The sequence below is a fragment of the Patiria miniata genome, unplaced genomic scaffold (assembly GCF_015706575.1).
Source record: "Patiria miniata isolate m_02_andy unplaced genomic scaffold, ASM1570657v1 HiC_scaffold_29, whole genome shotgun sequence".
Classification (NCBI taxonomy): Eukaryota; Metazoa; Echinodermata; class Asteroidea; order Valvatida; family Asterinidae; genus Patiria; species Patiria miniata.
Genome location: NW_024037068.1, coordinates 5757557 through 5783635, shown reverse-complemented (window position 1 = coordinate 5783635; position 26079 = coordinate 5757557). Strand labels below are relative to the sequence as shown.

The following is a 26079-nucleotide window of genomic DNA, read 5'->3' as shown; positions in this document are numbered from 1 at the left end:
AGGTTGAAATCGCACGTGGTGAATTGAAGTGAAACGATGTTATCACCAGCCGACGTGAGCATGCAGCCTATACAACTACAAGCCTACTTCGACTTCTACTGTACTTCATGAAGTCAGGTGCTGGCCTCACGGCATCATATCACTGACCAATTGACTTCATAATGTAGTTTAGGTTAGCCATATTATTAATAGGACTATTCCACATGTTTGTCTTTATTTTTCTGACAGGCAAGTATCCTGTGATGCCTACCGTCGCAAAATGTACGCCAGCATTCGAAATGAGTGTTGCCCTGGCTGGCGAAGAGACCGATATGGAAGGTGCTCTATGGGTAGGTGGGCTTTTTATTTTATACTAAACCTAGACTGGTTCCCAGTCCCTTCATTGTCCTTCGGGCTTCGAATTTAGGGACAGGGACATTTGTAGCAGGCAACAATGTTTTCCTCCTAAATAAGATTATACTGGTAACTATGTCGCCTAAATACGAATACTAAAATACGAATATTAATTTACCCTTCTATTGTTTAACCAGTCACAGACAGTCAAAAGAACAATCATCTTCGCCAGCCATGCCTGTCACACAAGCTAGTTGACAACAGTCAGATCATAATATGTTAAGCAAGCACTGTGACTAGTCAAATTCAGTCAGACATAAGAGCAGGCAAAAAGTAGGCTCAACTAGCTTATCAATCACCTACATTCAAAGCACAGTTGTATCATGTTACATTAACAGTCGCAGCCTGTCAATCCTGATGTATGTAGGCTAGGAGCCCTTAACTGTTGAAAACAGTCACTTGATTGCTTTTGACTGAAGTGACTACTTTGCACAGGATTTATGTTTGCATAGGAGGTGTGCCACGTGTGCTAGTCGTAGCCCAGTTGGAAATAGCCTAAACATTTAACACAGCGTTTGCAGATATGATAGACACAATACAGTGGGCGCTAGTATTTGGCCTGGCTAACTCTTTTATATCTCAAATTTACCCAAATGGCTGTGCCAAGTTTTAGATGTGGGTTAAAAAAAATCCCAGATGAATGCTCTGGAAAAAGCCCAAGCAATTAGGTAGGGACTGAAAACCTAGAATTTTTTTTCGATATTTGCAATGCATTTTGGATAACAGATGCATTGATGAGGCAATGTGTGTGCCAACCTTTCTGATTCGTCTTCATTGTAAAGAATTAGATGATTGTCTCTCCACACATTGTTATTTTAGTATGGGCTCTGTGCGCTAACAAAAGAGGTCGTGTTTTTTTACATCTTTTGAGAGCTCCCTGGACGGGACGCGATTTTTTTATTTACACAAAAGTGCAGGGTAACCCCCCCCCCCCCAACTCGCCTTTTCTGGCCGTTGATGGAGTACCTGTACATGGATCCCATAGGCTCCCTATTTTGAAATATAAATTCGTGTGTTACATGTTTAGGCTACGTCAATCTGGGCTACGACTGGCACACGTGTTATTGACAGCTGTAGACAAGTAATATAAATTTTATTTTAAAAGCTTATTAGAATAAAGAATTTTTTAGAAACCCTTGTTAGAGACCAGTTTCATTACTCATTATATTAAACATGTATTGTTAGGCCCTAATATAACCCTGCCAATATTGGCCAGTCAGAATCAAGATTTAAAGCTCACCCCTCCAACAGTGACCAATCACAATCGTTCCAGTGGTACCTGGAAAAACATTTTCAAGACTATTTTTTATTTATTTCTAAAGTTTTGAAAATAATGTTATTTACAAATCAGTTGTACTAAACATGTATGCTAATTGGATGTTAATTCACAGCGATATGCAGCACTTATTGTCCATCATCACGTGGATCATGCATCAGTCCTAACGTGTGCCGGTGTAAGCGTGGATACTATGGTAGAAGCTGCCAATATGGTGAGTACGAATCAAGAACAGTCTCGGTTTCATTGGAGAAAGCCAATACCGTCCAAACAGTTCACAAACAGTGGACGTAACTAGTGATTACTGCAGTTGAAGACCAATTTGCATGCTATGAGCCCTGACTTCTTCCCCGTTATGCACCCATCCAATCCCCCCCCCCCATGTCCATCTAGTGCATTGGCAGGGAAGAATTCCATACACGTACATGGACATCACTAGGTGTTCCCTGCAGTGACCTATCAGCAATCAGAAAGTGATAACATACATGTCCTAAAAAAGTCAAATTTAGCAGGGAAAATATTGAATCACTGACTAAGAAAAAAGACTCGGATTTCTTCAGACCCGCAGTCTCTTACATGTACATATATAGGGTTTTGTGCACCGTGTCAAGTGATGTCCAGGTATGGAACTGTAGCAAGTTTGTTACATTTGTACTTTTTGCCGCGCATTCTTGCGCATGCGCACTAAATAGTCAGCACGCAACATTTGGATTCTGGCTGCTAGACAATTTTCCTGCATGAAGTGTGCACGAAAAGTGCTCTGACTATTACAGGCTTCTATGATCTTGACAATCGTCCTTGGGAAAACGAATGACAAGTTCTGATTGTTGAGTACACTTTGAAAGCTTTTTCCTCGAGTTTTTTTCTACAAGACTACGACATCAGTTTCATTTCGTCGTCTTTATGAATAGTAACTGTTATTCTGTAAGTTTTGTGGCTTGTGCTAGCCGATGATTATAAACGATTTCGGACAGTATTTCGTCGAACTAATCTTACGAGGTCACAGATTCACGTGTGTAGAGATACACCACTGTACACACTCGGCTGCCAACGTTCACCGTACCGCACCAGCGTGGGCGCAGTTTTCACATTGCTGTTCTTTGACGATTGGACTCGCAGTTTTCGGAGTCCGCACATTATTTATACAAAATACTGATTTTCGATCGGTAAGTGGAAATATCTTCTTCAGAACTCTTGCCCATTGACACACTAGATGGACAGGCAGCAGGGTGCCCTATCAATGCATGATTGAGATTGTCGCTTAAATTTTGCCTATGGGGTGGGAATTTGGTCAATGCAAATGTCACAATTCCCACATCTTGGATGTTGTTGTTGTGTTTTTTTGGTTGGGGGTTGGAGAGGTTGGTGGGGGCTGGTGAAAACAATTGATAGGCACATTAGTTTAAAGGCGGGCCCTTTTATACACCCTTTCTGACTATAATACCCGTTAACACAAGATGATGATAGTTGTAAAGATGTAGTCACACAAATACACTTGTGGTTTTCATGGAAGGACATTCTTTATTCTTTGGTTCTCGTTTCTGACCAAACCTATTTTGGGCTCCCGACCCAAGAAAACACAAACCTTTTTTACTGCCGCCGACTTTAATTAGAAAAAAATATGAATATCAGACTCATACAATCAGGCTCTGTGTTATTTCGAAAAGCTGTGGAAAATAAAATCTGATTTGACTTGAAGCACAACGTATAGCAACCTCTGTAACCCCAGAAGATGCAAGGGTGTTGCCTCTCATCATATCAGGGGCTTACTGTTGAATATCATACCTGTCGGTATGTTAATGAGCTGCGTGGCGCAGATATAATGTTACCTAGTAAAGTCAACTCCATCTTGCAGTTTTGCAAACGATGGTTTTATCATTTTATTCAGTGATATCAATTCACGATAAACTCATAGAAACCAACAAAACAGGAGACAATACGCACATATATATTTTAGCCATGTATACGGGTGCAACTGCATTTTGTTTTCATTTTTTAAAGTTTATTTTTGCCGACCGACCGACCGACCGACCGACCGACCGACCCTATACTCAGAGCCAAAAACAATATGACAAAATAAAAAAATGGGATGCCGTATTCAGCATGATTGGGCATTTTTGGGGTGCAAAGTTACATGTAGGCCCTTAAATTCAAGTCACACATGCTTCTCTTTCAAAACGTTGCTCAAAATGCCTGCACTGTCATTGTTTTAAGTGTTAATTGTAAATTCATATAAAAAAAACCCAATTATTTAACATTTTATAAAATGATTGCAGCTTTATCTTCCCTTTAACGGTATTCACTCCTTGATTTTTGTTCTTCATTTTTTGTTACAGACATCAATGAATGTCAGAGTGAGTCATCCAACCAATGCGCACAGATTTGCATCAACACGGTCGGGAGCTACCGATGTGAGTGCAACACTGGATACCGTCTGGACAGCAACGGTCGCGGCTGCTGGGGTATGACATTCTAATCTCTGTTTTCTTGAGTTTCTTTGTAAACATTCTCACGCACTATTTTGTGCAATTACTGGCTGCAATTACTTTCCGAGATGGCAATCAATGAAATTAATTTCTAATCCTGTCGCCAGTTTCAACCGGATACAGTGATTCTTTTTTTTTTTTGGCCCAAACTAAAAATTGGGACCACACATTTTAGTGTGACATTCACTCAATTAAATAGATCTGGTTTTCACTCTAGTTTCCACTGGATCGATTTTTGTCCAGAGTATTTCAATTTAAAATTGGATAATTTTCTCCGTAAATGGTGTAGTCACTTTTCATTCTTTTGAAATTAGAATGTACTAATACTCTTTGTCTAGAAAAAAAAAAAGATTATGTATTGCTTTATAGTTATTATTCGTATATTTCAACAGGCATCTGGTCTAAAGCTAGTCTGTGGAATATCCCCTTGTACAGCAAGGGTCTATGATATGCGAGCAGATTCGGCGATTAATTATGCAAAACATGACTGCATCTTGACCTCGAGATTTTGACCATTCTATCTGGTCTCCTGGGAAACCCGTTGTAGTACAAAAACATGTCAGCCAAATTGACCAATCAACAGCTTATAGTCCACATGTTTGATCGAAATGACGTCACAATTTCTAAAGTCAACTGCAATTGGCTGGCGCACGGGGTCGCATAAAATTTGCATTGCTCACAGATACCAGACATTGGATTAATACAGAAAATCTATTTTGTGGATACTGTAAACATTACCAAGTGGGAAAAGTCACTTGACAAGCAGTGTTTTGTTGAATTTTGAACTGCCCAACATTTTCCCCAGATTTTGTTGGAAATAAAGGCAAACTTTTCTTCGTGAGTTGGAATTTATTTTATTTTATTTCACAGACATCGATGAGTGTACCATGTCTCGCACCCACGATTGTCACCATAGGTGCGTGAACACGCCGGGTAGCTACAGATGTGAATGCTATCGGGGATACAACCTGCGAGCTGATGGAAAAGAATGTGGAGGTGAGGTTTATTCCTAAACGAACCAGAGGTGGAATCAACCCCATTTCTGTACTTTTTGGCTGGTCCGAGAGGGCCAGCCCAGTGCCCTCTGCACCTGTCCTCTTTGAGATGTTGCAGTTGATTGGAAAAGAGAGCCGTAGTGCAGTGCTATTGTAAAGGATTACCCCATAACTGGCTTAAATCCGTCGCATTGTGTACACAAAAAGAACAAAAGACTTCCAGTGTATAGCCACTGAACAGGTTGAACATGATTGTGTGCATTCTTGGACCAGCTTTACTAGGCCTGCTTTGGGTCTTATTTTTTACCGATTTCAAATTTATGTTTTTTCGTGCCGAGCTCTTAGTTATTCGTAGAATGATGCCGAAGCTATAATTACACACATTTTACAACAAATTTGACCCAGTGACACTGCAGAAATTGTGTTTTGTTTGTTGCGGTTTTGTACCAAAGTGTCAAAAGAATTGAAGAGCCAACCAGAGAATAGATTGATATAAACAATTGATATAATTATATTATCATCTCTATATTTTGATGGTCTTTCACTATATTAAATATGTCAACTAACCAAACAAACACAGCAATCCACCTAGCCCTATTACATTGTATATGGCCACGCACTGGAGTAAACTCTGTGCTAAGGTTCATTCCAATGTGAGCACATAAAGTTGGTAAAATTCATTGAAATGTTTCTGCTTGATACTCTTTATTTTCCAACCAAAGTGGAAGGAAGGAAATGTAAAACGTTTGACATGTAAATTAAGAGTGGCAAATTACGATACAGATTTCACCAAAAGGAACCATTGGAAATTCCTAATTTGGTGAAAAAGTGGGATGCTTGCGTAAAAGCACCACCGTGCCGAGTATTTGGCCGAAATATTTCTGTGAAAAAGTGCCATCATTTTACCAACTTTTTGTGCTAACATCTGCATGGCCCTCAGAGCACAGAGTTTACTCCAGTGCGTGGCCATAGAATCTGACAGATCAAGACTTTATTTACCAAGTAATAAATCTTTGTTATCAACATTTTTCTTGATTTTAAGATAATGACGAATGCGCCAGAATGAGTGACAACTGTGAACAAATCTGCATCAACTTAGCAGGAAGCTACCACTGCAGTTGCTCAATGGGATATGATCTCGTGTCTGGTAGACATTGTTCCGGTAAAGATCAAAGCGTTTTATTAAAACTCAGACGAGATGTAGACAACTAAAAATGTAAAGGAAAAGAACAGCCGCCAACCACATCCGAGGTGTTTGCTGCATAGGTCGTGCATTTAAATGCATTTTCTTTGAAAGGTTCGGTATTTCTTGAGAGTTGATTTATGATGATGTGGAAAATGTGACTGCTATTTTTTTGGGCTATGGCGTATCTTCCAGAGGAGTCTGCTGGAATTATTTGTACTTCAGACCCTTTTTGAATTTTCTGTTTTCTGTTTATTTTTGCACTTAACAGACATAGATGAATGTGAACTGGGAAGACCGCATCACGACTGCGATCAGATTTGCACCAATGCCGCGGGCACTTTCAACTGCTCGTGTGCAGATGGTTACCAACTTGGGATGGACGGCAAAACGTGCCTTGGTAAGGATACCACAGGCCTTTTTTTTTGCTAATGAGGTGTTTAAAACAAAAACTACAAACAAAATGTGAATCCCAGGTTTTCTAAAACTTTTCACATGGTGTCGAGCAGTATGCTCCCACCACTACCTGCTCTCTCAAACCCGGTACTGGATCATTTGTATCATTGCGAGTAACCTCCACTAGAAACTTCTTATGGAAAACAGTCAATCTACATGTAACTGTAAACTGGCCCGCAGTGTTGTAGTTGAGGCCAGAACCTCCGAGGCTGAGGCCAAGGCCGCGGCCACAACCTCCGAGGACAAGGCCGAGGCCACAACTGCGAGGCCGATGCCACAACCTCCGAGGTCAAGGCCGAGGCCGATTTGTTGGATTTTAAAAATCTTTTTATTTGAATTCACTGAGTTTTGGAGTGCCTGTGTTTCCTCTTGCCATGGTCTTCACATTCCTCGTGGCCATTGCTTCCAAATCAAATGATCCGAGAATGTTGATGAACTGTGTGATATCATGCACGCACGTGGAAAGCTGAAGCGCAGTATAGACAGGTTTCGCGTCGCGCGAGCACGCATGCATGCGAATAACGGGTTGGTTCCCTGTCCCATTATCGCTTTGGCTAATTCTCACTGCACTGCACTTGTGACTTTCACTCATTCAGGGACGAGTGTAGCTTGGAATTTCCAAGGTTACTGGCTGAATGACGTCATTGGCGTGACCGGGGAGATTCGCCAGAAGCACTGGAACGAAGCCCTTGACTAAGACGGCGGTTTTCGCTTTTTTTCCGTTATTTTAAATTTCCGTTCAAATTACAAAGAAAAAGTCACCTATGACTGTAGCTTTATCCTTATTGCAACAAAGGATCCATGCAAAATAAGAAAAGAATCAAGTCGAACAAGATAAAGATACATTTTTGGTGCAACTCCGGGTGTGTACAAAAGAATTACCCGGCCCATTAACGTACATACCTGCCGCGCCTGTGGTATGGCCGTATCATATATTATGTGGGGACAATATCGCATCCGAGGATCATTCAGAACAGCCAATGACAGGGCGCCTCGATTAATAATGCCGAGTAGAATATCCAACAGCCAATGGTCTACGGACTGTAACCGTGTATGCAGAATGTAATACTGACCCAGCGGCAATTACATGTCCTACTCAGCACAAATAATCGAGGCGCCCTGTGATTGGCTGTTCCTCGGATGTGATGTTTTCCCCGCATATGATACGTGATTCATTCGGGCGTATCTGCTTTCGTTTCACGGAACCCACTGTGGCAGATTCTCGAAGGTTTAATATGGTAAAAAAATAAATTAATTGAAATAGAAAACACTTCAAACTGGGCGGCGTCTAGCCGGCCTCGACCGATTCATCGAGGCCGGAAGGCTCCGAGGCCGAGGCTGAGGCCGAGGCCTTGCACTCCGAGGCCGAGGCCTCGAGACCTCCATCACTGCTGGCCAGCCCTCTAATCTATCTTAATCCTTTGTCCAAACAGTGGCTTTATAATCACTAACTTGTTCAGACACCGTTTTAAATTCCCTTAAAACACCGGTTGAACTCGTTTTGGTGTAACTTTCTTGTTAACAGATTGTCTGAATGCTTTTTTTTTTAGACCGAATCGAGTTCAACTCCAAAATAAAACGGCAACTTAAACCCCCTCGGAGGGAGGGTTTAGGGAATAACCAGAACGACTTTATCTCCTACTACGATGTATGAACGGTTTTAGCTAAAACGCACTGACCTCAGGCTGGAGTTACGCTTTTTTATTAAACAAACAACGTACCATGGGCACAAAGCACCAATGAATTAATTAATCTCCTAATTCTCCTACCGTTATCCATTCATGAAAAAAATCCAACTTCAAGTGCAATTTCCGCAAGTTTTCTGACCACATGGTCCGAGTGTCACATCATGTTGACTCGCACACGTACACACGATGCATGCAATGACAAAAACACATTCCTGCCAATGCAACGACCGCTAACCGGACCGTAATTATCATAATACTCTAATATATTCAATTGCCAGGAAAACCTTGGCATCTATTGGCAGAGTTGTAACGAGTCACTGATTTTTGTGACTCGACTCGAGTCGAGTCGAGTTATTTTTCAGAAGTGACTCGAGTTGAGTCGAGTCATTTTAAAGACGTGACTCGAGTCGAGTCGAGTCATTAGGTCAAAAGGTCGAGTCAAGTCGAATCGAGTCAAATATTTAGCTCGAGTCAATTCGAGTCGCGAATATTTTAGCAGTATATACCAAAATTAAAAGGAGGCCATAAGTTTAGCCAGCGTTCGAATCCAATAGCTTTATAAGAAATCTCCCAAAGCCAATGATGAAACAGCGAATTAGAAAATGTGTTTAACAATCTGGTTCCAGGATATCATTTTGTGCGTTTACGTTGTATATTTATACATGAATGTTATTCGCAAAGCAAAGTGAGCATAATTTTGCACCGTAAGTCATTGCAAACACCTTTCCCAAAGTTGAGACTCGAGTCTTATTAGCCTTCGCTCGACTCGAGTCGAGTCTTCTGATGAGGAACTCGAGTCGAGTCATTTGCTCACAGTGACTCGAGTCGAGTCGAGTCATTTACCCTTAGGGACTCGAGTCGAGTCGAGTCTCCAAAAATTGTGACTCGAGTCGGAGTCATTGACTTGAGTCATTACAACTCTGTTGATTGGTCAGTGATGCAACGTTAATATCACGTGTATCTTCACGTGACTGACATGTTGTGGGGCCGGGCCAGTTGATGCGGTAACCTTGAAACCTTGAAATCTGTTCAATTCTATGACGTGTGGTTTCGAACCCTTGAGGGTTTTTGAACATTTTTTCTAAACATTTTTCACGTCTTTTTGCACCACGAAAGGCACAAAAAACAGCCTCCAAAATGTAAACACAAATCGTCACCGTTTTCACGAAGAGCCACATATGTCGATTTTGAAGAAAAAGTGTTTTCGAGATAATCGCAAAAGAAGTTTCTCATATTTTAAAACTGCAAAAAATACCACTTTGCAACAACTTTGTGAAGCAAGGAAACCATCACACTATTGTCTGTGAGCTGCATTTTTACATGAACCCAGTAATTAGACTTAATTCAGCAGTTAATTAGTGAAAATTAATTAGTAAAGATATGTGGCTCTTCGTGAAAACGCAAATTCAGGTTTCCGACATATTGGCCCTTTCTGTTCAATGTGTATTTCCATAGGCGCGCGTATGTACGCGCACGCAGCTGAAAATGTAACAAAGATATGTGGCTCTTCGTGTAAACGCAAATCTCATTTGACCTAATTTTACCTATTTCCGTGCAATGGGTTTTGTACGCGTTCAAAGGGCCAAAATGTATGTGGCTCTTCGTGAAAACGCAAAATTCATTTATCGAGATTTTGGTCCCTTGCAACATTAATGTAACTTGGAAATTAATGATGTTTTGCTTACAAAACATGTCAAAATGGTTAAGTACATTGTTTTAAAGCAAAATATTGAAAAAAATCAAAATCGAAAAAATGGTAATTTTTGACATATGTGGCTCTTCGTGAAAACGGTGACGAAATGGTGTAGGCCTAATGCCGATGTACGATACTTCAAAAAATCGCAGCGGTGGACTAGTGACAGTCGTCATGTTTGCCGTATGCCACGCTATGGGTGCCGACCAGTAAATCGCTCCGAAATTGCCTACGCCGGCCAAATCACGATTTGCATGCCCTCAAAATCTTCAGTATTTGAGCATGCTGAGGGCCATGAACTTGAGGGTTTGTAAAAAATATGGCTGGAGGCCGTGCACAGGACTGGGAGCTTGCAGTTCTGTGTAATTTTAATGTAATTTGGACCCTAAAAGCGCTCTATTTTGCAATGGAGTGTAGGCATCGTTTTTCAAAATGGCGATGGGCTTCTGGACTGTTTTCAGGGGTGAACATCTTCAGATGGAAATTTCTCCTCAAAGTCATCCGTTGACCCCCCGCAAATTGAAAAGAAAATGAAAGATGATGAAATAAGCTTTAATTTGATGTGTGTCTCGAACACCTTGGAGAGTTGTGAGTATTTTCCCCGAATTTTTGAAGTGGGAGCATTTACCATTGGGGTCTTTGGAAGTTTATTTACTGGTCTGCTACCTATAATTTCAAAATGGCGCCTTCCATCGTTTGTTGTCAAATGTTTGCGCAGGCGTTTTACACTCCACGACAGTGTTTTTTTTCAGGGGGCGGAACCTGGGGGGGGGGGCAGCGTTTCAAAAGGGGTCAGCAATGGCGGTTCCGCAACAAATGCGCCCAAAATCTGAATGGGGCCGATGGACCATCGTCCGATCACAGCAATTTCGAGCGAACAAGGGGGGGGGGTAATCTGGTGTCGGAAGTAGCAAAAACTCAATTAACTCCCGTTGGGGGCGCCCTACAGCAAGGTAGCCGCAAACAGAGGGCTTCTTTTTAGGCCAGAAATCGCAGTCAGAGATTTATTTTCTCGCAATTTTTGATGAAATATGAGTCATCCATCCTTCCTCGTGCCGTACAAGTGGTTTTGGGGAAATTTTTCAAAACCTCGCTTCTTTATAGGGTGCAGACCAGTAAATATGTCTACGTATCATGTCTACTGTTTATGCGCTCAAAAATAAAGGTACATTTGTGTTCATGTTTTATGTACTTGCAACTATACTGTACTTGATTCAATCATTTAAAACAGTCAACAAAACTTAACATTGTTACAAAAGTCACACCTTTTTCTTCTCTGTTTAACAGATGTAGACGAGTGTGCACCTCCTATGAATTGTGACATGATCAAAATATGTGACGTCACAGATCAATTACAACCAAACTGCTCCTACGTCAGCGGTAGCGTGACTGACATCGGTGAATGTGATGGTATGATTACTTCCAATATTACACCCTATTAACCTTAGCGATCCCGATCAGCCAAACTCCAAGACCAGGATTTGTTGGGATCTGTTAGGATGAGTACTGCATGCATTAATTAACTGACTGTGCTTTACAAGGGGTCAGGCAAACCACAAATAAACAGAGTCCAGCTGTTAATGTGCAAAGTTTACCATATGGTGTCGGGATTTGCAAGGATGAGGAAGGTTCCTGGTAAATCACCCTAGGGAGTTAGGGTTCAATAACACGGCGATCTAATTACACATTCACTTGTCCTTGCTTGCTGATTAATGCTCTGGACATTGTACATGTATGATGCGATATGTGCTGGTGCCAGAGGGGCCTTCCAGCCAATAGCCAGTCGGAATCAACTGGATGGTACTTGGTGTGCTTTGGGACCAGCTTTACGAGGTTTACATTATCTTTTTATCATGTATGATGCGTTTCTTTGGCGGTAAGATACGTGCATTGTTATATTGGGTTTTGCATTTCTGAGCACGGTACATTGAGTGCAGAACAAGAACTTGAGAGCAGAATTCACAAACTTACTCGAGCGGGACTCAAACCACGACCTCCTTGTAACTCGTGCAAACGCCTTCCCGCTTGACCCCTTAGCTTATCCGGGTAGTAGTAAAGCCTGTCACGAACTGAAACGACTGAGAATATTTCTGCTCCCCCTGGATGGGATGCCAGTCCATCGCAGGTTACTCCCCAGCTAATGCTTTGACCTATTTATACTCCCGGGTGGAAAGAGGCAAGTGGGGGTAGAGTGGTTTGCCAAAGGACACAACATAACAACCAGCAGCTGGATATGAACCCCTGACCCTCTGATCATGAGTCACGAGCCCTAACCACTAGGCCACACTCCCCCCAAAACTTTCTTCAATTAAATTCAATATCCTGTAGTCGACAGCAAACATTTTTTTTTCTGCCAATGATTTTTCAACTAATATGTTGTAACAAAGAAAAAAGACTGTGAATCATTACTTTATTTTATTTCAGGCATGTGCAAGCCTTAAAAAAAAATTGTTATTGTGGCTTGCTTTTATGCAAGATCCGTCCTACGAAAAGACTGGCTCCCAGATCATACATTATTGATACTGATAGGTTGGCGGGAACCGGTTTTGGTGGAAATCAATCGGTCCGCAAATTATTTGGATTTTTTTTTTTGGGGGGGGATGTCTCATTCAGAGGTGGATAGGTATTGCCAGAAAAATAGTAGTTGAAAACATCTATTTTAACTTTTGTGAAATTTTCTTGGCAGATGTTAACGCGTGTTCAGTCGTAGACTACAACTGCACCGAGTTGCAGGTCTGCCAGCTGATATCACTGACACTCACTTGTGCGTGCATTGAACGTGATGGACACGCCCTGACGGAGAGTAGTAGAGGTGGGTGTTTCAGATCTACAGATTGAGACCAGAATGGAAAAAAAAACCTAGTCAGTTTGACTAGGAAACAGACAAACTTTCACCCAGTTGACTACAGCTGTCTAGACCAATCCCAGCACCTGATAATTGCACACTCACGATCCCCCCTATCAATGGCGAAAACCATTGTGCACGCTATTGTACAAAGCAACCTCTCCTTGACAGATTATTCGAACAATAGGTAGCACAATGCTTTCACCATTGAAGGGGGCCCGTCGTAATAAACTGAATAGTCTCCCTGGTTTGGTCTTTAGACAGCAAATTTAATAATTAGCTAGTCAAGACTGACCTGCAGAGTGTAGAACTACGTAATAATGCTGAGCTGCTGAGATATTAAAACCTCACAATTTCCAAATTACGTTAACCAGATTTGTTAGTTTATGATTGAACAAACTCACAACTCAGTCCACAAAGAAGCAAATTTCCTGTTCTTTGTTGATAAAGCTGTGGACCACGTATATATTTTTCGTTCAAGCTGTTTCTGGCAGTCTCTCGGCTGACCCATCCTCCATACGACGCTGTGAGACTGATGCATACGGGAGCCTCAACTGCGCCTTGTATCGAGGCTACCAACTCATCATTGACAACACGTTCTGTGAAGGTGAGTTTGCAAAACCGAGCGCTGCAAATAAAAGAATGTCCCTTTTTTTCTGCGCTAATTTGTTTGGAAGCAGCGTGCAAATCACACCATCCTATTGTCTCCATGCAGAAGCTGTATGGCATTAATGCACAGCCTACACTCACAGTAGACTTCAAGTGGGGACAAGTCACTAGACTTTCGTGTGTTATCTGTCGCGATATTGTGTTTAATATCATTTTTTACTGGTATCAACGACCGAGTTCGGGCAGGCTGTTCTCGACGCAGGTATATTGTTCTTGCAAAACCCCAACGGATACGTTGTGTGTGATCCTGTTCCGAGTGCAGGCTAGTGTTCGTTGGTCGTGTCTCCACCGTTTGAGCCAAGAACAATATACCCATGTCCAGTTCAGACCGCCCAAACTCGGCCAAAATGTGTAGCAACTTGACTCATGATTTCAGACTGATATTCATTTATGCGCCCAGTGAAGTGCTTATGCATTACTTTTCCATAGAGAGGGCCAATGATAGCTCACCTGTACCGCTGAGGAAGCATCCATTATTAGAAAGGGGATACCTTTCTCTTGATCAACATACATTTCTCTCTGTCTTTCGTTATATTTTCCTTAGAATATTAAGCCCATTAATTGGTATAATTATAATAAATTAGAAAATACAATATGTATGGAGTATATGTATACAATGAAACAACTTTGTAAATGGGGCATTTTCGCGTTGCAGATAAAATAAGAAGCACGCTTCTTGAACTCCTCAAGTTTAAAAGTGAAGTTTTAGATATCATACCCAACTTGACGCCTTTAAAATAAGTACATTTCATACTAACTGCCTACCTGATTGATGATAAATATTTTGGTTTTTTTCTTGCAAGACTGGATTAAACATAACTGCACGGAGATGCAAGCCTGTAGAAACACGGTGGGCGGTTATGAATGTCCGTGTAAAGCCGGGTACATCACGAACACCGACACCCGGGAATGTGATGGTAAGAGCCCAGGTCATGTGTGTTGCTAAGAAAAGTCTAAAGAGATCTAATGACATCTTTGCGGTAAAACTGCTGTTGATCACTATGAAGCTACTATCTTATAAGCACATGTTTACCGATCTTCGTGAAATTGAGAACTTCACTTTGAAATAAAGGCAGGGAGGCTCGTTGGATGAAAGTTAAATGATCTCCTTTTGAATTTCATTGATTGTCCTTTACAGAAAAATGGAGGGAATATAAATGTGACCAAACCCGACTAAAAGAGTCACCATTTGTCAGAACTCGAAACTGTTTTTATTTACAAATCTTGCACAGAAATATTAAATGACAGCAGCTAACGTTTTCACTAAATGTCTGAACACATCATGCATATTGGCCTATTAGTGGCAGACTTGTATTCGAGTCACAACCATCGAGTCCGAGTGTGAGTCATCGCTCCAGACTCTTGAGTCCCGAGTCATGCAGGTCGAATCTGAGTCCGAGTCAGGAGTCACACATGTCAAGTCCAAGTCTGAGACAGACACGAGTCACTTTTAAGTACAATATATTGAAAAACAAGCCATGCGTGTGTGCATTATAAGTTCTTAGTGAGATATGATTCTTCTGTACCACACAACGCGTGCTCATGAAAGGATCGTTTTCAAATAAGTTGTAATTTTGTTTGGAAAAAAAAGGTTTGTGGTAATTTCGGTCAAGTCCCGAGCCATTTAGGTCGAGTCTGAGTCATTCATTTGTCATCGTAACTCAAGTCCGAGTGTGAGTCCTGGGAAATGTCCGAGTCACGAGTAATACAATTCTGCTGAGTGTACATTTTATACTGAAAGGCAAAGTATGCTCCGTTTATTAGACAAGTGAAATTCAGAAAAGGACAGATAATGGACTCTATGCACAAGCACCCCATCAACGGCCAGAAAAGGAGGGGGTGACCTAGACTGGTTCCCGATCCATTCACTCTGTGTTTCAAAAGTATCCAAAGGTATTGGAGGCTGGGATTAGTCTTGGAGACCATCACAAATTGAATTTGGACGTATTTCTCGCCGACAACGCCTGCCGCTCGCACGAAGACACGGTGGCTATAGCTTTTGCACATTCAAGGTGTTGTGTTTACTTCACGCGCGAACCAGTACAGTACAGTCCGTGCACATGGGCGTCGCGAGGGGGGGGGCAAGGGGGGCACTTGCCCCCCCCCCCCTGGAAAAGCAAAAAAAAAAAAAAAAAAAAAAAAGGAAGAAAAAAAAGAAGAGAAAAAAAAAAAAAAAAGAGGCGCGAAGACAAAGTGGTGTAAATTTAATGAGTTGGGGGGGGGGGGCAAAATGTCCCTGCCCCCCTCTAAAACTGATAAATCGAGAATGTGTTGAGAAATACAAGCATTTTTGGGCAAAAATTTTTTTTGCCCCCCTCTAGAAAAAATCCTGGCGACGCCCATGTCCGTGCACGCTGTGTGTCCCGTCCACGGAGCTCTCAGAGGAGGTAAAAATGCGCCCTCTTTTCTTAGCGCGCGGAGCCCATACACAAAGATATAAAACCTTAATATTGGTCGTGTGCACAAGTACCCCTTCATCGGTTACAAAAGGGAGAGTTGGGGGAGACCACTGGGAGGGACATTCAAGGAAAATTTACTCCACACCATTGAGACTTGTTTCACTTGAGTTGTGGTTCCGAGTTCCACTCATTGGAAATAAAAAACAGCTGGCGATCAGCATGGGTTTTTGCTTTGTCCGCTTGCAGATATTGATGAGTGCTCGACTGACTACATGAACTGTCCGGAGGAAAAGGTCCAGATCTGTCAGACCGACGTCAATGGGACCATCGAATGCCGTTGTGTCCGGGGAAGGCTCGAAGAGTGTCGCGGTAAATAAAAACCGAGTTCAGCTGTTCATTTTAAAAATAAATTTAACCCTTATGCCTAGCAGTCATTGCACTCTAACAAAGACCAATGCCTTTGTTTAGCTTGGATATGCGTGAAAGAACCTTTTGTTCGTTTTTTTGGTCATTGAATTAAATCAATCATTGCCAGGTACTGACCAGTACTTCAACCGATTATATATATTACTGGCAGGCAAGGCATGGTACCTTCAGTTGAGAAAATTGCCACAGCCTGTCCATTGTACCAATATAAGCCCCACTTACAAAACTGTCAGTCACTTGATAGGGTATATTTCTCCATTTTGTCACTGAGAGACTGAGAGAGTGGGAGGAGGGGGGTGTACAGTTTTAGTCTGAAAGTTATTTTACACGATTTTTTGGGTGTGTCAACCCTCCCCCTTCCCCTTTAAGCTACACCACATCATCTTTCAGAATGGGGGCCAATTTCATGGCACTGCTTAATAGTTGCCAGAAAATGTGTGCTGATTCACATCATTTCACGGCACAGATGTGCCAACAGTTGCGCACGCATGGAGATTTAATTATCTTGTAACGTCACTTTTCTCCTCTGAGGTAAGCGTGCTCCTCGCTGTGCTTACTGCTTACAGTCTCCATGAACAAGACAGAGGCTCTGTTAGCAGAAAGTTGCGTGCAGCATCATGAAAATGGGCCCAGATTTAAACGTAATAGGCACCATTTTAGAAAAAAAACATGTTTTTGCTGAATCAAGGAAGAACAATACAATAAATATTAAGCCGGTTATTAAAGAACAAACCTTTCAGCTCAGTAGATATACCTTTTGAGAAAACTGTGAAAATGCATCTTCATTTGTTTTTCTTGACACAACGGTTTCCGTTTACTGAAAGTGCGATGGTTTGGTTCTAACCGTCGCAAGGATATGATGGTAGTTCAACATACTAGGCGCACTGATTTCACAGGATGCTTGTTCCTATTATTGACTTATTCAAGCAGGATTTTTCATGATATTTTAAGTAAGATTTGAGTGGAGATACTAAATAATGAAAGGTTTGCGGAAACACCATGTGCGAATAATTTCTCAACTAATGGTTCTGAAAAGAACCAGAGGTATAAACTCAATGTTCCGGTCAGTATGCTTTGACCGTCTTCAGGGGAGTACCTAAATTCTAAGAAAGTAAACATTTAAGCAAAGCGAAATCGGTGAAGTGTGAAGTTGCATCCTGTGTGGATGCCAAATAGCTAGGATCCTAGAGCAAGCTTGTGTGCCCATTCTCATTATCTTCAACGCATCCTCCGACAAGACGGCGTCAAGGTGTACCACTAATCTGGCAACAAACTCCAAGGCAGCCTCCACACTCACAAGGACAAGCAGGACTCCTCTTCCAAGCCGGGAGTCTACCGCATTCCATGTGAATGCGGCAAAGTCTACATCGGGAAACCGGTGTAAGAAAACTCAATTTAAGCTTTGGTAATGTTTTCATGACAGGTGATAATTGTGATCTGTGTGATGGCGGTGTGCGGGTATGCCGTGATGACAACACATGCACCTGCTTTAGGGAATACTTCTTGAACACGGACAACACACCCTGCAAAGGTAATCAATTTTCTCTGATCAGATCGAGAGAGCCAGCGCAGCGCCCTCTTTGTACCTACGGGTAGTTCCAGCGTTATGTCAGCTGTACTTGAGAACTTAGTACTGTGATGGACGAACTTCAATCGGCCATCCGGGATTCAAGTTGACAATTTTAACTATGAAGGACTCGGTAAATTAAAGACGGTGAACACAGACTTTTTCCGTACTCAAATAATTTATTAATTAAACAGAACAAGACCGAATCCATAAATACACAAACTGCAGTCTACAGGGAGCTATGGTGACCACACGCCTCTGGAACACAGACAACCAACACAGACTTTACTATAAGTCCTATGGAATCCAAAATGAGCTGACGGTACATGATCATGTCAATTGTAAAGAATAGTATCTACTAGAGTCTTTGGTATATACAATTGAAAATGTCTCGCTCAAGTACTTTGTGTGTCCTAGGACATTTCTTAACATTTCAATTGACGACTCAATTGAAGAATGTCAGTCACATAAGCATCAATTGACTCGGATTCGCCTTGTGAACGGTCAGCGAGTTTTGCTTCGCGGACCCATCTAGCGCTATCCCCTTCAAGTACTTGTTTGAGGGAAGTGACCACTTTAGAGAACTCATTTTTATCACTGTCTGACAAACCAAAAAACAAACAAACAGCGGCTGGACCTTTTAATCGAGGGCCCAAAGCTAAAGCCTTTTTGTCGCTAGCAAAATCTCGCAATTTAGCGGTTGTCTCGAATCTATTAAGAAAAAGGTTGAGATTTTCTGTTCCTGAATATGTGTCGTCAAACTTGCACTCATATTTACTAACCATCTTGAAACAATTACATTTAACACGTGTAGGCTAAATACAGAGTACGGGTTTTTCTATTTTTGTATTAACCACATTTATACAAACAAAATACGCTGGTCAAAATATAAAAAAAGTATTTACATTGTATAGTTACCATACCATACAGACCAGCGGGTCTGTGTCCGCGTGTGGTCACGCCATGCTGTGTAGAGTCGGATCTTCCACCATATGTGATGGACGAACTTCAATCGGCCATCCGGGATTCAAGTTGACAATTTTAACTATGAAGGACTTGGTAAATTAAAGACGGTGAACACAGACTTTTTCCGTACTCAAATAATTTATTAATTAAACAGAACAAGATCGAATCCATAAATACACAAACTGCAGTCTACAGGGAGCTATGGTGACCACACGCCTGAAACACAGACAACCAGCGTTGGGCTAGACCGTGGGTTTTATACAGAATTAATACGGCTGGGTTATATAATCAAATTCCAAGGGATACAGTGAATTCGGATTAGGAAGCACATGTACTCATTCCGCAATTACGTAAGTAAATAATCAGGTGAAGGCACTGTAAAATAATCAGGTGCATCACATAACATGCTGAGCAAAAAGTCATTCGAGGCCGTTTACTCAGCACGTAGCTCACAAAATATTCCAGTGTGCGGTCAATTTTTGCTGAGTTTTCTGCCTAGCGAGGTCGTGAGGCAATTATCCATCCTGTTTGATTTTTTTTCGCCTTGCGAGGCAAAAAAAATCACCTTGTGCGGGCAGCCTGAGCTACGTGCTGAGCTATAAAGATTAAGTAGCCAATGAAAGCACATTCAATGTATTCTTGTTTTAATATCGGTCGCATGATTTCAAAAATTGGGCAAACGCCAGCAGTCTTTAGAAGAATCGCACAACAATATTTTAATATCACATGTACAGAACACATGATTTCATTGGCTAGTTAATTGTTTTGGCTCAGCACGTAGCTAAGATTGCAGAAAACTCAACAAAAATTCACCGCACACGTGGATATTTTGTGAGCTTCGTGATGAACAAACATCCTGGAATGACTTTGTGGCAATGTCAAGTGTGGCATGCTTCATGTAATGTCCATGACACAACTTTAAAGAGCTCAGTGAAAAAGCCTGAAAATGTCTTCTTCCATTCATGTACATCCTTCATGTGCATGTAGAAATGATCAAGGAGATTACAGACTAGGAGTTTTGGATCATTTCTCTGAATCTCTAATTACATATCATGGTTAAGTGGCTCTGTCACAGGCAATATATTTTCTGTTATAATGCTGGAGTTGCCCTTATCTTTAATACTGATTGATTGATTGCTTGACTGACTGACTCAACTAAACAAAATTCACAAAATCAACAAAATTCCTGTGAAGTTGGTAGTTGTTTAAAAATGTCTGACTGGCAAAGAACAAGCAAGCACTTGTTATCTCACGAAATTTGACATGATTTAATTTCAGTAATCTACTTGAAAGGGACACTGCATCCTGGAATACGCCCAATTTGGCTACAATACGCGTTTTCAACGAAATGATGTTAATCGGAAAAAAGCATTTTGAAGTGGGATATATAACTATCCACACAACCACACAACTATCCTTTAATAACTGGGCACTTTTGTAGTAATATTGTGTTATTCGTGCGAGAACGACTTTCGGGGTCCACTTTTGCGACCCCAAAAAGTGGGGTTGTTTTGCTAGTTGTGATTCCAGTCGTAAGGTTTCGCCTTTTGCGGAAGTGTAAGAAATGACATTTTGTGCATTGGTGATTGGTCACCGCTGTTCGTGAGCATGGTGCTGTGCACGTGTGTAATACTAGACACATGCAACGTGTATCGAACATTGTATGAAAACAACAGGAAAACAACACGTTTCATACTCCGTCGTGTCCGATGTAAACAATCGGGGTTTTTTTTTCGTCTTTTCTCAGGAACGGTAAGACATTAATTGGCTTGGTTTCCATTCAACCAAGTGTTTGATAACGGATAAGTAAACAATCCAACACATGAAATTTTCGGAAATTTAAGGACGCAGTGCCCCTTAAACTTCATGGATTTATGGTTGAAATTCCAGTTTATCTCCAATGGCAAATTATATTTATTTAATTGACAAATGACTTGCCTTGAATTTGTAGATCAAAAATTCCTTTCTTATTAATGAAATCAATTCGTTGATATTTGCACATTTCCGTAGACTGTGGAATACAGGACATTGCCAGAATAGATACAGTGATGAATCAGCATGAGAGAATTTTAATTTCATTAACACGACTGGCATCTGAACACAAGCTGATAAAGACTACCCACAATCTACCAAGTCTGAATCATACATGAAGTCAGTAAACGATGCCATTAATGGCAAATGTAGGAACGTAGCCGGCAAGCTTGGGCTTTAATTCAATTTGCTCCCACAATATTCGAGGAAAAGGAAACGTATTACCGTCCAATCTAAACGTACAGTGTCCATCACCTTTTAAATTTTAAAGTTATAATGGAGGGTGCAAATTATTAAGCAAATATTAAAACCTGGATGAAGTTCAGCTCAGTGAACACTTTCCATTAAAAGCAATAGAGTGTGCCAATTTTAAGTAGTTTGTTTATTATAATAATAAATGTAATTTGTATGTACTGCTAAAAACATTTTTGTAATTTCATTTTCATTGTTCATTTTATTGAATATATAATAATATATTATATTAATATAATAATTATTATATAATAATATAATAATATATTACATTAATTTAACATAATATTATATAATTATATAATAATGTTCCATTCCACGAGGCTTCGCCTCGTGGAATGGAACATTTCATATGTCACCTAATGAAATTATTCTTACCATTGGACTCACAAACATTCATTATTTGTATAATAAGTTTCGCCGTTGTACAAACTCTCTGTTTCCAACCTTCAGAAATGCTTTGCGAAAAGGTGCTGAAGGCTTTTAATCATTTCTCTTAATGCAACTAATTTAATAAAAGTCTGAACTTTCTTGGCACGAATGTACTAGTGTGTGCCATTTTTATCTATAAGTTACGATCAAAACATTTACGATTTTAGATTTTAATTTTACACGGTGGTTGAAAGGGCCCACACGGTAACGTTTTGCACAATCCGTCGATGTGGAAAGTGCGAATTGAGAATGCGTTGTTTTCCATCCAAATGAATGCAAAGTTCTGAATTAAAGTTTTTGATAATAGGAGTCAGTATTCCTCTTGGTATCAGGATGCTTTTTGTATTTTTAGGATACTTATTACCAGGGTTTGAAATTTACTGTTTTTTCGTGTTTACATATATACGGACCAAAACCACTGGACGCCCAACTACAAACGGAACTCGGACCTTGTCCGTCGCATCGATCCATATTGAGGGGCATTTTTATGGAAGAACGGCGCGTGCGTGGACCAACATTTCTCCGCTGACCTCGCTCATTGACATAACAGTGGAACAAGCACAATAGCGAAAGTTAATGAGCTGATGTCTGGTCTGAGCGCCACGCAGCGCCGGGAGTAGAGAGAAAATACCCAGCCCGGAAATAAGCACCGCACTGCACTGCAGCAGCTCGCGTCGTGCCCAGTAAATTATATTTGCCATCTGCCCTTATTAAAGAATACTATTTGAAATTCAGCCTGAGAAACAACCATGGGGAGCTTCATCATTTATTAATGACAAGCTGTGCTTTGAGATTTTTTTGTTTAAATTGCTGGGTTTTCTTTCCAGGAGGAGGATGTGGGGAAATGATCCATGACTGTACCGAGATGGAGAATTGTGTGAATACAATCGGAGGGTACAACTGCACATGCATTGAGGGCTACGTCAGGGATGACGTCAGTGGATATTGCGCAGGTAAAGGAAAAGACAAAAGGTCATATCTGTGTATGAGTTGGGGTACTGTAGTAATGCGAGTTTAAGTTTTTTGGTTCCCGTACTCATACTCATGAAAACATACTTGTATTAGTACTAGTCCCTGTAATCGTACTGATACTCTTGCAATTGTTCTCCTGCAAGAATTTAAATATTTGTAAGAGCTTCATGGAGGAAAAGAAGCAGCTTTCTTATTTGTTGGAAAAAGAAGCCCTTCAACGTATGCGACACATTGAAATTTGCTCCATTTTGTTGAAGTACTCATACTTGTACTCGTACTCGCACTCGAGTACATTTGTTGGTGCTCATCATACCCCATTTCGAACTCGTGAGCGCCCTTTTTTCACAAGTTCCCTTTTTATAATGTGCGAACGTGGGCAATTGTGCCGCCATGTTTTTTTATTTCATGGAGGCTAGTTGACCGGTTAAAAATTCCTGTCTACCTTTCAGCACGGATGATCTAGCAAGTCTAACCCTCCCCCTCCTCATTGAAAACACTCTTGCTACGCCACTCTGCCTAGTCGTTGTAGTTCTTCTTTGAATTTTAATATACCTAACAGGAACTTCAATTGTCTTGCCTGGCCGCAATAATGCCTAGATGAAAACTTGTTCTACACAATATTCAGAGTTGTAATCGAGTCAGGCACAAGTCATCACAAGTCATTTCAAGGCACTAAAGTCAGTCAAAAGTCAGTCAAAAGTCATCACAAGTCATTACAAGTCAATCACAAGTCATCTCAAGTCATTATTATTCAAGCAAAAGTCATCAGAAGTCATCACAAGTCAATTGTAAGTCAATCACACGTCATCACAAGTCATCACAAGTCAGCAAAAGCCATCACAACTCACCACAAGTCATCACAAGTCACCACAAGTCATTACAAATTAAAAAAAGTCGATCACAAGTCATCACAAGTCAATCATAAGTCATCAAAAGTCATCACAAGTCATCACAAGTCATCACAAGTCCATCACAAGTCATCACAAGTCAATCATAAGTCATCACAAGTCATATCACAAGTCACCACAAGTCATCACAAGTCAATCATGAGTCATCACAAGTCATCACAAGTCAATCACAAGTCATCACAAGTCAATCACAAGTCATCACAAGTCATATCACAAGTCATCACAAGTCATCACAAGTCAATCACAAGTCACCACAAGTCAATCACAAGTCATCACAATTCAATCACAAGTCACCACAAGTCAATTACAAGTCAATTACAAGTCACCACAAGTCATCGCAAGTTATCACGTCACCACAAGTCACCACAAGTCGCCACAAGTCGCCACAAGTCACCACAAGTCAATCACAAGTCAATCACAAATCAATCACAAGTCATCGCAAATCAATCACAAGTCATCACAAGTCACAACTTGACAAGTCATCACAAGTCAATCACAAGTCACCACAAGTCAATTACTAGTCATCACAATTCAATTACAAGTCACCACAAGTCAATTACAAGTCAATCAAAAGTCACCACAAGTCATCACAAGTTATCACGTCACCACAAGTCGCCACAAGTCACCACAAGTCAATCACAAGTCAATCACTAGTCAATCACAAGTCATCGCAAATCAATCACAAGTCACCACAAGTCAAGTCACAACTTGACAAGTCATCACAAGTCATCACAAGTCACTACAAGTCAATCACAAGTCAACGCAAGTCAGTCACAAGTCAATCACAAGTCAATCACAAGTCAATCACAAGTCAAGCACAGGTCAATCACAAGTCACCAGAAGTCAATTACAAGTCAATCACAAGTCACCACAAGTCATCACAAGTTTTCACGTCACCACAAGTCACCACAAGTCGCCACAAGTCACCACAAGTCAATCACAAGTCAATCACAAGTCAATCACAAGTCATCGCAAATCAATCACAAGTCATCACAAGTCAGTTAACAACTTGACAAGTCATCACAAGTCACTACAAGTCAATCACAAGTCATCGCAAGTCAATCACAAGTCAATTACAAGTCCATCACAAGTCAATCACAAGTCAAGCACAGGTCAATCACAAGTCACCAGAAGTCAATCACTAGTCATCCAGTCCCTAGTCAACTCACAAGCTTTTTTTAATGAACTGTGACAAATTCATTCCCTTGTCGTTGTTCATCACTTGTTACATGTACTTCTTACTCGTGAATTGACTTATGATTGACTTGATTACAGCTACCTGAACAATGTGCTCACTTTTTGTTTCTCTTAATATGCTTGCATCTGGAATGTGTAGATGTGAACGAGTGTGATGATGGAACAGCCCTGTGCAACCATATTTGTTTGAACCTCATTGGTAACTACTCCTGCGCATGTGTAGAGGGCTTCATGCTAGACCCGGACGGCTACACGTGCCGCATGCGTGTGGGCCTGTACGGTGAGTGTTACTATGGACTTCTCTCAACGCCTATCCGTAACATAATGTTTTACGAATGTCTGATTCCGGTGTGGCAGGTAATTCTGTCCCCCCTGGTAAATGTGTCCCCCCCCCCGGACAGATTTACCGGGTCGTGACCCGGTAAATCTGTCCGGGGGGACACTTTTACCTAGGTAAACCTGTCCCCCTCTAGGTAAATCTGTCCCCTGCACGACGTTAAATGTGTCCCCCCTGGTAAATGTGTCCCCATGCAACGTCACAAGTCTAGCACCCAGACTGTATATTAGTAAAGTTATTAACTGTTTTTGCGCGGCGCCTTGCTAAATTCGGGAATGGTGCTTACGTCAAAGCACAACTCCCGTTTTGATGACGACTTCGGGAGCGAGCGATTTGCATGGTGGGCAAAAAAGACTTGAAATGCACATTTATTTTAAGCCGCATGGTTGCAAAAATGAAGACAAAATGGAACTCGAACGAGCAAGGAACACGGACCAAGGGGTTCGTTCTTAATTATTCCTCCATGAACACACACACACACACACCCACCCATGCATGACGCTGGGAACACAAATCAGAATGCTTGCAAGACCATGCAGGAAGTGTTACATAACACATTCTTGGATGTCCCTCACTGCGTTATTAATAGGCTTGGTAATACAGCCCGAGGAAAAGCAAGCTCTATGTATCGTGCTCATGTAACGTGCACTGTAACGTGCTCAACTGTCCGCCGAATCCTACGGAGGGCGTGCGCGCTAGCCGTATAGGTTGAGTATTACTACGTGTGCCTTTTCTGCTTTCTTGCAGAAACATAGATCGGTTGATTAACATCTAAACGTTAATTGCATTTTGATAATCATTGATGAAGGGTGGAAAAATCTAAAAATGTATACCCTGTGCGCTGAATTCATTATAATAACATCAATATAACAACTTATGCGTGCAAAACCAGCGGGGACAGAATTAAC

The 26079-nt window shown here is 41.2% G+C and overlaps 1 protein-coding gene across 1 annotated transcript; it reads left to right on the top strand.

Annotated features, from left to right (window-relative positions):
* The first annotated feature begins 239 nt into the window (after window positions 1-239).
* LOC119735896 (fibrillin-1-like) lies at window positions 240-25813 on the top strand. The gene is made up of 15 exons (XM_038209842.1): window positions 240-329; window positions 1785-1883; window positions 4006-4131; window positions 5026-5151; window positions 6193-6312; window positions 6605-6733; window positions 11458-11580; window positions 12857-12982; window positions 13497-13622; window positions 14488-14601; window positions 16330-16452; window positions 17933-18040; window positions 22585-22710; window positions 24974-25114; window positions 25761-25813. The coding sequence occupies exons 1-15, from the start codon at window positions 260-262 to the stop codon at window positions 25811-25813; spliced, it is 1710 nt and encodes a 569-aa protein (XP_038065770.1). The 5' UTR covers window positions 240-259.
* The last annotated feature ends 266 nt before the right edge of the window (window positions 25814-26079 follow it).